The 11,515-nt window shown below is 40.5% G+C and overlaps 2 protein-coding genes across 3 annotated transcripts; one reads left to right on the forward strand and one right to left on the reverse strand.

Annotated features, from left to right (window-relative positions):
* The first annotated feature begins 1,231 nt into the window (after positions 1-1,231).
* Positions 1,232-5,607, forward strand: LOC127753638 (disease resistance protein RGA5-like). Of its 2 annotated transcripts, none has more exons than XM_052279049.1 (4): positions 1,232-2,007; positions 2,119-2,262; positions 2,347-3,179; positions 3,261-5,607. In XM_052279049.1, exons 3-4 carry the CDS (start codon positions 2,353-2,355, stop codon positions 5,206-5,208), a joined length of 2,775 nt encoding a protein of 924 aa, XP_052135009.1. In that variant the 5' UTR covers positions 1,232-2,007; positions 2,119-2,262; positions 2,347-2,352; the 3' UTR covers positions 5,209-5,607. The 2 variants fall into 2 exon arrangements, with proteins under 2 accessions (XP_052135009.1, XP_052135010.1); XM_052279050.1 differs by having other exon boundaries at positions 1,232-1,422.
* A 1,004-nt stretch (positions 5,608-6,611) lies between these two features.
* LOC127753651 (uncharacterized) lies at positions 6,612-11,264 on the reverse strand. Its single transcript, XM_052279065.1, has 8 exons — positions 10,640-11,264; positions 10,453-10,554; positions 10,277-10,358; positions 10,135-10,154; positions 9,552-9,612; positions 8,859-8,953; positions 6,983-7,075; positions 6,612-6,890 (listed from the first exon to the last, which is right to left on the reverse strand). Exons 1-8 carry the CDS (start codon positions 11,063-11,065, stop codon positions 6,828-6,830), a joined length of 942 nt encoding a protein of 313 aa, XP_052135025.1. The 5' UTR covers positions 11,066-11,264; the 3' UTR covers positions 6,612-6,827.
* Positions 11,265-11,515: the final 251 nt, after the last annotated feature.

Here is an 11,515-nt window from a genome sequence, read left to right on the forward strand (position 1 = left end):
GGGACAAATCTTGAGGGCTAAAAGTTGTTATATTTTGGGACGGGGTGAGTAGGTATCAAACGAAATCTCTGAGATATCATCCTATCCAAATGTAATACTGTTTGGTAGCATTTGGGTTGGAATCGCCATCCAAATTTAGGCTTTTTTTTACATAAACTCATTTAAAACATACTACTCCCTCCATTTTAGGTTATAATATGTTTTAACTTTGATCAAAGTCAAACTGCTTTAAGTTTGATCAAGTTTATATAAAAAAAGTAATACTTTCGACCCACGATAAATTTATTATAAAAATAAATTTAATAAAACTAATTTGATAATGTAAATGTTACTATATCAAATATATAAACTTAATCAAGCTTGAAACAATTTAACTTTGACCAAAGTCAAAATATCTTGTAACCTGAAACGGAACTGAGGGAGTAACAAAATTTGCCACGTACAAGTCAGGGAGGATCACACGTTCTCACGGTCTCATCTTTTCGCTTATACTTATGTTTATCAGCCAAAATTTAAATTTTCAATCTTAAATTTAAAGTTGATTTTGAGGTTTTTTTTCATCGAGGTTTATCTTTTAGATCGCTAAGAACACGTATATAAAAGTTTTATTCACAAATTATTTTTAGAGTAAAGTGCATTGGCGGTCCTTAAACTTGTAAGGTTGTGTCATATAGGTCCTTAAACTCTCAAAATGCATATCCAAGCCTTAGAACTTGTCAAAGTGTATCATCTAGGTCCCAAATCGACACATCCTCTCTAGGATCCTACGTGGCGCTGATGTGGCATGCCACCTGGACGTGACATGTCATTTTCTTTTTTTTCTTTTTCGTTTTCGTTTTCTTCTCATTCTTCTTTTTTTCCATTCTTCTGCTCGGGTTACGGAGAAAGGAGAAGAAAGGGAAAAAAAAGAAAGAAAAAAAGAAAAAGGAAAAAATTTTAAATTGGTCTCATTTGTCAGTTAAAATGATGCCATGTTATGTCCGTGTGGTATGCCACATCAACGCCACGTAGGATCCGGAAGGGGTTGTGATGATTTGGGACCTAAATGACACACTATGACAAATTCTGGGACTTGGATATACATTTCGAGAGTTTAGGGACCTAAATGATATATCCCTACAAGTTTAAGAACCGTCGGTCCACTTTACTCTTATTTTTATTTTTAGTTTGCAAATATGTACTGTAGTTTAAACGATGAAACGCTCAGTGCCACAGCTTACTGCTGGTCCGGTCCTCGCCTGCTGAGTGCTGGCTGCTGCAGCTCCAAGGCAACAATGGTGAGTGGGAGGTCCATCACCTCCGGCGCCGCCGCGCCGTGCCACCTGCGACCGACGGACCGGCACACCATGGCCGCGTGCCGCTCGCGGCAGCCACCACCTCTGCCCCCCAAAACAAGGGCAAAGGGCCCGGCGCGCCGCTCCGGTAAGCTCCATCGTCAACCGTCTCCGCGAGGCAATCATCGTCATCCCCTCTCCTCTCCTCTTCTCCGCCGAGGATCTGCTGTCTCGGGCTCTTTTTTTTAGGGTTTAGGGTACAGTGCTCGATCCTGTAATAATTCTGAAAAAAGGCAGTGCTTTTCGTGTCTCTGAATGCCACATCACAATGCCCAAATGCCACGGTTGCACCGATTTTATTCCGTTTCTCACTGTCCAAATGCCGCATCACGATCGCGCCATGATTATTTTTTTTTTAGCCCTCCTCACCAGCTAACTTTTATTCAGATAAAAGGGAATGATTTTTTACAGGGATGGGTTATTGGGGGAACTACAATACAACATCACTGGTGAAACTGAAAACAACCAAGAGACAGGCTAACTAAAACATGTTCAGAAACATCATCAAGCTAAACCGGATTTTTATTCAGACAGAAGGGATTTGTTTTCTGATTTGAGATTGCAGCCACATCAACATCAAAGATAGGAGATATTTCAGAGCACACAATCTTTTCGTTGAAGACTGGGCCACATGATGTTGGCAAGAGCAACCACACTGTTAGTTAGGGAGAAAGTGAGCAATTAATTTAAATATATAAATTGCCCCTCTGAATCTTCTAGCCGATTTTGTAAATAAACGCACTTCTGTAAAAAAAAAAAAGATTTCTAACACCTGGGTGGGTAGATTGAATTGCAGGCAGAACAAGTCCAAGTTTGCAAATCCAGGAGAGACCAGGATTAGTGAAAAGCCAACCAATTGATGCTTGTCTTGACTTGACCTGGCAATAAGGTTAGGTAGCCAAGGAGTCCAATACTGGAGGGTTGATCGGTCCGTGTTCTCTTCCACACAAATCTTCTTAATCATCTTCTTTCCTAGCTGTTGATATTGTTCTTCCTGTTGAGAAATTGACAGGAATTCATGGCGGGTGCACTGGTGAGCGCCTCTACGGGGGTCATGGAGTCTCTCCTTGGCAAGCTATCCACTATGTTGGAGAAAGAGTACGCCAAGAAGAAAGCGGTAGAGAAGGATGTGCTGTTCCTGCGAAACGAGCTGAGCAGCATGAACACCGTGATGCAGAAGTACGTGATGTTGAGTGAGCCCGACTTGCAAGTGAAGGCTTGGATGAAAGAGGTAAGGGAGCTGGCCTACGACATCGAGGACATCATTGACGCTTTCATGGCTCGGAGTGAAAAATCCAATGAGCCTACAGGTATCAGAGGATTTATCATCAACAATATCCTGAAACTGAGAGAGCTGCTCTCAAGCTGTACTATTTCTCAAGAGATTGAAAAACTTAAGAACCAAGTTCTCGAGGTGAACGATCGTAGAAAAAGGTATAAGCTTGATGTATCTGTGTCCATGGGTACCGGCTGTGAATCCATTGACCCTCGCCTGCCAGCGTTTTATTCCGAGGTAGGTGGACTTGTCGGGATCGATGGGCCGAGGGACAAAATTATCAAGTTGCTAAGGGAGAATGCAGCTGATGAAGATTGTGGATTTGTGAATCGACTTAAGATGGTGTCTATCGCAGGGTTTGGAGGTTTGGGGAAAACTACTCTTGCCAAACAAGTTTATCAGAAAATCAAATGGCAGTTTGATTGTGCTGCTTTCGTGTTTGTATCTCAAATCCCAGATATGAAGAGGGTTCTTTTGGATTTGCTTTGTGGACTTGGGGCTTCTGGTAATACATGGGATGATGAGAAGCAACTCATTGACAAGATCAGAGAATTTCTTCATGACAAGAGGTTTGTGTTTATATAGAGTAACTTTCTACTACCTTTCTGTTATTTCGTATCCAGACTTATTGTATGAAACTTGGCCCATAGGTATATAATTGTCATTGATGATATCTGGAGCATATCTTCTTGGGAGATCTTGAAGTGTGTATTGCCTGAGAACAATTCTGGCAGTAGAATAATTACAACTACACGTATTCTTGACATATCCATGATATGTTGCTCTACTTTCAATGGAAGTATTTACCGCATCAAACCATTAAGTGACGACGACTCCAGAAGGTTGTTTTGTAGAAGAATTTTCCATGGTGAGCATTCGTGTCCATCACATCTAGAAGAGCTTTCAAAAGCAATTTTAAGAAAATGTGGTGGTTTGCCATTGGCCATACTTCATATTGCTAGTTTGTTGGCAACCAAATCTAACACAAAGGAAGAGTGGGAGTTGGTGCTAAATTCAATTGGCTCAGCACTTGAAAATAGCCATATTCTACAAGGTCTGAAAAAGATACTGTTACTCAGTTTCTATGATTTACCACCACAATTGAAGACTTGCTTACTATATCTCAGTATATATCCAGAAGATTGCATGATCAACTCCAAAGAGTTGATAAGGAAATGGATAGCTGAAGGATTTATCGCGGAAGACAGTGGGAAGAGATTGGACCAAGTAGCAGAGAGTTATCTTAATGATCTTATCAACAGAAGCATGATCTTACCTTTCGACATTACTCATGATGATGGTGTACAATATTATCAAGTCCATGACGTTGTCCTTAACATTATCATATCTATGTCGAAAGAAGAGAATTTTGTCACGATAATAGATGGGCATAAGTGCAGTTCTTTGCAGGAAAAGATCCGTCGATTATCCCTCCAGTTCAATGATTCAGAAGATGTTGTAGTGCCAACAAACATAACAAACAGAAGTTGTGTCCGTTCACTCAGTATATTTGGGATTACTAAGCAAGTGCCATATTTTATGGATCTTCAATCTTTGCGAGTGTTGGACTTAGGTTATTGTACATTGTTACAGAATCAGCACATTGAATGTTTAGGAAGTATGCTTCAACTTAGGTATCTGGTTCTCCATTCTCAATTAATCACTGAACTTCCTGATGAAATTGGGAACTTGCAACATCTAGAGATGTTAGACGTCACATTATGTTCCATACAAGCTCTTCCAGATACCATTGTTCGATTACAGAAACTCGTGTGTCTATATGTGAGTACTAAAGTGAAACTACCAGAAATGATTGGAACTATGCAATGTTTAGAGGAGCTGTTCCACATATCAAGCAACTCTATAAGATTGGCTGGAGATCTTAAATGTCTGAAAAAACTGAGAGATCTTGCAATAGCTGTTGAAGACCCTGTTGGGACAAAGAGCTCTACATTGAGATACAGGGAAGTAGTTCGGTCATCCCTTACTGAATTGGGCAGACACAACCTGCAGTCACTCTCACTGAATTACAAAGGTGATGAGAATTTCATTCTGGATTCGTCGATGGGTTCATGCTTCTCAACTCAGCGTCTCCGGAAACTTATCATTGGGAAAACTATTTCCAGGGTGCCAGAGTGGATGAGTATATTTGACAATCTCACACACTTACAACTGTGCATCTCAAGGATGGAACAGAGTGATATTAACATACTCAAAGGAATTGACTCTCTGATCTTTCTCCGCCTCGTATTTACAGGGCATGCTCCTCATGGAAGGATAGTCATCGACAACCGAGGATTGCAAGCTCTTAAGGAATTATATCTTCTATGTTTCATTCCTGGGATGTGGCCAGTGTTCGAGCCAGGAGCTATGCAAGAATTACAGAAGTATCACCTCACGTTCAAGCTACAGAAAGTACATTGCAAGAATAGTGTTTTGGACTTTGGTCTCCAGCATCTTTCAAGCCTCCAGCACATAAGTGCGATAATTATTCCATCTGGTGCTACCAGTGAGGACACATTGGTTGCAGAGGATGCCATCAGGAGTGCTACAAGTATCCATCCCAACCAACCAATAGCTGAAATTTTTGTCGAGTAAAAAAAATGGTAACCGGCCAGTTATAGGTTTTCTACGAGTCAAAATTCTCCCCGAAACAAGTAGACCTCATTTTCATGTGTCTTTGTGTTATATGCTCCTCTGTTCTGGTTGCATTTGAGAATGTATGCCTTTGTTAGTATAACCCTTTCACAAGTGAAGAACTAATTACATCAGTCCTCTGATACTGTAGTCCTAATGCTCTTTTTAGGTGAGGATAGTTGTACTCTAACTCTTGTATATTACTGATTTTATTTTTGTGGTTGTATGCTAAGTTATTTATTTGCTCAAGCATGCAGTTTGTTTTTTTTTTTTTTGACAGAAACATGCCGTTCAATTTTGTATATGCGGCCGGCAACCCTGTGAAAGAAATATCATGAACTGACTGAAACTGAAATAGAACATGGCTGAATGCTAAAACAAGGATTACCATTACAAAATCCCTGAAATGTTGATTATGCATTCATGAATCATGTAGTTGGCATATGACCTCGATCAGTATCCTATTTTTGTATGTAGCATCTTCGTAGCTTTATTGATCTTTACAAATATAGCTTCAATGATCTTAGCTTGTACAAAAGAACAACATTTTCATGGTCATGTAAATCTCTTGTGATTTTAGTTGGGTGAATAGTTCCATATATCATTAAATCAAGAAATGAAACAAGTTAAAGAGTGAATTGCTTGCAACGATTTCTTAACCTTGCTACTTTTGGTTCTGTAGATGTTCTGATCTAATGATGATTACAGTTAGCGTGTAGCTGGTCGGTGTGGTTTCCTGTGAAAATACAACAGGGACTCGGACCTTGATTTATACATGTATTTGCTTCATAAAATTTATACGCCCACAGACAAATATTAAACTTTCATATGGATGAAATTATATACTTCGAATCCTACTGAAACATCAATTTTTCTAGCCGTCGTCGACGGAACTAAGTTGCTGAACGTCAGAGAGGTTATTTAAGTTAGTTAGTCCGATGTATGAAGTTATATATTTTTAAAAGGCAATTGTTCTTTGTCCGGTTTGAGAAGTTCAAAAAAAAAAATGACTTCACTAGGAATTCAAAGAAAGAGAGGTGCAGTTTAACCTTTAGGTCTATTTTAAATCTATAATTTGGTTTAGCTTTTTGGCAGCACGCAAAACGGCATATGAGTATTAATCATTACAAATTCTAACAATTGATTTATTTGATTTTTTTAAAAGAAACTTCTATATAATTTTTTTCAAGAAAACACACTATCTAACCATTAAAAAACATGCTAACGAAAAAAGGGAAAGAAAATTGCAGTTTGAAGTTGAAGAAAAGAAAGCAGCATTAGGCCTTCTTCGAAACGCAGCATAGAAAAAAAAGGAATAGGAAAAATTCTATTAAAAACAAAGGAAAGTAGTGGAGCTCACAAAGTAATAAAGGAAAATAATTTCCAAGAGGTTGGACAACTTGCCCGTGCCGTGCATTAGCCATCACATTCATCAATGCATGAAACAATGATAAGAAAACTTAACTTGCAAATTTGAACCAAATATCGCTTTACAATGTCAATAACAAGAACACGACTTCAAAAAAGCACAGGAACATTGTCCTAAATGCTGCTTCAACTCACTCAGGTGAATCTATTGCCTATTCCTCATCAGAAGAGTCGTCCAAAGGGATCTCCGTTTGTTCATTCACAACATCAGAGGTCTACTCATTGAATAGAAAGTTTAGTTAGATCTTCAGGCAAAGGAGTTACCAGTGTCGCCTAATGCAAATAATGCTAAATCAGGAGGCTTTACCTGCATTTTATCCCAATCTTTCAATTTCGACCCAAGCATGTATGTCTCGCGTAGGGGTGCCCACCCAGGTTCGTCTTCGTCTTTGCTATTGTTCTGAAGCACATCAAGTGTGAGAAATATCCAAGAGCTTCTTAAGTTCCAAATACATAAAAATATGTATAAAATATGTTCCGAAATAAAATGAAATTCAGATATGGCGCACAAGAGCAGCCAAATTGTCACAAGTTAAATCATTTTACATCTGATTTAGTTAACTTATGGCATGAGAAACAGTAGATAGTTTATTATATATCTGATGAATCACAGGTACACATACAGAAACACAGTCCAACTTGTATATTCTTAACGCGTATATTCTTAATGCTAATGCTGAGGATACGGGTGCTTATTTAAATGATGTCAGATTTACTCATTGTTGAACACTCCCTCATATGAAATCCCTCCAACTGTAAATAGATGTGTTGAAGACCTATGTTGCCCCTCATTACCTCAAGTTTAGCACAAGACCCACCTTACTACCAAATCTTAAAATAAAACATGAATCTACTCCCTTGAGCTACTGAACTAATTGGACTAATGAGCTGGTCGCTTACTAATGAGCTGGTCGCTTACTAAACCCAATCAACATCCGGAACTTATTATTATGATTTAGATTACCACTAAATTAATCAACATCTCTTATTGCCTTATGGCTCATGGAAAATCCATTTTTTTCAAATTTGAAACTTCAACAAAGTAGCATCATGTCATTTCTGGATGCAATGAATAGACGTGGGAGACAGACAGCTGAGATACTGAATGGGCAGTACTATAACAACACATCGACGGTGTCAATAGAAAGGTGCTGCCCGACACAAAATAGAATCGAAACTCTGTACCGAAACAAAAAGAGCCCCTTACATAGAGGGGTTTCACACAGATTGAACTAGATTATGATGTGTCCACAATACCATTGGCACGATCATGGTTGTTAAGGCGTCGCTGTAGCAGTAAGGCGGTTGCGGAGATCAAGGCGTCCACTCCGCCTTATGTTTCCTCCGCCTTAGAGGCAAAACGAGTAGAGAAAGGGAAAGAACAGGAAAAACCAGTAGAGAAAGGGAAGGAAGAAGAGGTAAGCTCATCATGGAACCTAGTTGGCTTGTAGAGAAAGAGAAAGAAGAAGCGGCCAGAGACATTGATGGCGGCTGGTGCCTCTTCTCGTCATGGCGGCTGGTGCCTGGTGGTGTACGATGTCTCTTAGGGCATAAAACACGTGGGTATGAAGACTAATGTTGGTCTTTGGTGGGCTGGTTGCCTGGCTTAGTGGGCCTTTTACCAATTTCCTTTTTTTTTCTTCCTAATTTCTCTACCATATCCTCCACTAATCACGCCTCAATCATCTCATAAGGCGTCGCAATGTTACGCCTCAGCGCTATGGCGCTAAGGCAGTGGTGGGTCGCCTTAAACCGCCTTAACAACACTGGGCACGATTCAAGTGCACAACAAAATTTGGGGTGACTTTGCTAGACGATTTCAATTCTCATGTTAAATCGCATAATGGACAATATGTCAAGCACTACAGCTATCAACTAATACATTTGGACAATGAAGTGTATTTGCACGTTGAGGTTACTTTAATTGCTACGGTCTTGATGTCAAAAAATAATTGCTATTGTCTTCTGTCACGCAACATCTTGTATTGCAGTTGTCCGTTTTGATTTATTTGAGGCTGTAATTTGCATCAAATTTAGCATAACTAATTTGAACAACAGTTCCACCAGATATGCCTCTGAGAACAACTAATTTGAATTTGAAGATACAACACAAATACTTAGCAACAGAAGTCTATAAAATGAAATGGAGTGTTTTTGAGTAAAGAGAGAATTATCATAGCTACCTTAGAAAAGTTGGAAGATGCCTTGCCCTTTTGACTTTGGTTAGATGTTTTGCTTAATTCTGTGAGGAAGGCCTGCTTTGTTTCTTTTGCCAACACTGTTAGGATTAACACAAAATGTTCAGAATATTTTCGTTAGTAGCAAAAAAATGCATATATACATCAAAATAAAATACAAAACATAAGTACGGTGTGCAGAATGACAATGTCATATGATAGTATTTGCTGTCAATGAAAAGACCATGACACATGGTGTTTCCAGCTGGCCTCAATTATGCTTAACTTCCGCATTTTGTGTCAAACAAAAGGAGGTATTTCATGCAGTCAGAAGCACATAAACAAAGAGGTCCTATTCAAACCATCTTGAGTTGATAGTAGTCTTGCACTCTTGTGTGTCTCCCACCTTTTATTTTTTAGATGTAACGCCCCAACACTCGTTGTTTTTATCAGGCTAACTAGTAGGGAGGAAGGATGCAAAGAAAATGCACCATCAAGGATGCAAAGAAAATGCACCATCCAATGAATAAAGAGTACATGCTGAACCAGTAGTTTTACTTTTTCATAAATGTAGAATTGATTTCTTTCATATTAATTGATTTTTTGAAGTCTAAAATCCAAACTATCAACCTAGTCACAACAGGTTCCTAAATTATTAGAGGTAGAATGATAGATTACATGGTAAGTAAACCAACACACCTTTGGCGTCTTTACTCCTTGATGGGTTCAAACCTTTCCGACAATTCTGCGCCTTGCTTACCTGGAAGGAATAAAGTAAAGGCCTATCAAATCAATCATCAAATAGCTGCTATTTTATTAGTCCTGCTATTACATGGAAAAGGTACATGCACATGTCCGTGAGTGTGTTCCCTTAACACAAGCTCATCAAATATTCACTATAAAGCTTCGAAAGCACCTCACATATACATTTTCACTGTGCTAAGTAGGTAAATACAGAATTAAATGCTCTTTACAGCAGTAAAATTAAAATTTTCTTTCTTCAATGTACTTCAGTAATAAAAACTAAGAAGACAAGCAAGAGCTGTCTTCAAAAATAAACAAATATGAGATACATCTGTATCATGGAAAGCTTGATGTATCCTATGATATGGAGAGTAACTGAGCCTCAGTGTGACGTTATAAGCAGAATGGCAGGATAAACAAGGAGACAATAAGGTTTCACCATTGTAGGGTCAGTCGAAGCTCAGTAAAACAAAGAACCATGATGTAAAAAGCTATACATGCATACTTCGTGAAAATATAAGATAAGCCGTGTGCTTACCGAGTTGAACAACCTGACGACTGAATCACCAGCAGCAAGACAATCGGTGTAAAAAAAATCAACAGGAGAGGCATCCAATTAGCTAACAAATAATATGTAGTTTGTGATATGCAAAATAACAGAGTAGAAAACAGAAGATTACCCCCTTGGGTTGCGATTTTGATGAGCTCCTTCTCTTTACTATCTAAATGATTTGTGGGAATGACATGGCCCTTCTCTGCAGCCTAAGAAAATCAAACGCATTCAATCCAATTCAGCATTTCAGCACAGAAACTTCTACAAGGGGATGTAGAAATTATCGAGCGAAACGAGCCGTACCATGCGCTTCTCCCTGCGGCCTTCTCCCTTGGGCTTGTGTTCTTCCGCGTCCTCGGCCAACTTGGCGGCGACCAGCTTCTTGTGCGCCGAAAGAATTGGACCCTAATTCGGCGGCACGCAGTTCATCAGTCCATAGAAAAGAAAAGAAAAACATTATTCTTCTTTTGTAGAGAGAGATGGATCGAACCAGCGGGTCATCGGGGAGCTTCTTGGCCATGATCTTCGTGAAGGCGACGCGGAACGCGCGGCATCCCTGCTCGAACCTCGTCACCGCGCCGGCGGCCTCGTCGTCACCGGAGCCGGAGGCCCCCTCCTCCTCATCCTCATCCTCATCCTCATCCTCATCCGGGAGGCGCTCCTCCTCGTCGGAGTCGTCGGAGTTGTAGTCGCGGGCGCGCTTGCGGAGCAGCTTGAGGAACCTGTCGCTGGGCTTGCTGCGGCGGCGGGGGAGGTCGCCGGGGTCATCGGAGCGCCTGGGCGTCTTGGCGAGGCGGCCCTTGCCCTTGCCCTTCCCCCTCGCCGCCGGCTTCTTGCGCTTGTGGGGGTTGTTCGACGCGGCGCCGGCTGCGGCGGATGGAGAGGACACAGGCTGCGGGGCGGTGGCGGAGGCCATGGGGCTCTTCCACCGGGAGAGCAACCGACCCCTCGATTTTTATCTTGTTGAGGATGGAGCTAGCTGGCCGGCGAAATCCCTCGCCGCCGCCGCCGTACGCCGGTGGGGAATCGCGTCGTCGGCGAGTAAAGAAGAGAGGAAGGGAGGAGGCGGCGGCTGGGCCTTGGGGTGGAGGGGATTCTAGGGTTTATGGTAGGATTTTGGGGTTATTGGGCCGGTTTGGTTCGATGATCCGGTGAGACGTGTGAACAAATGGACTTCTTTCTTGTATCTCCTCCCAACAAAATGCATTTTCAATATTGCTAAAAGTATTGCCCTAAATAAAATATTTGTATACTTATGTTTTTTTTTAGTAAATGGTACTAGAAAAAATATCTGTGCATTACAACAAGTAAAAATCTTTTTTATGATAGATTAAAATGTTGGGACCGGTATACATTATAATTAAAA

This window comes from Oryza glaberrima, chromosome 11 (genome assembly GCF_000147395.1).
Source record: "Oryza glaberrima chromosome 11, OglaRS2, whole genome shotgun sequence".
Taxonomy (NCBI): Eukaryota; Viridiplantae; Streptophyta; class Magnoliopsida; order Poales; family Poaceae; genus Oryza; species Oryza glaberrima.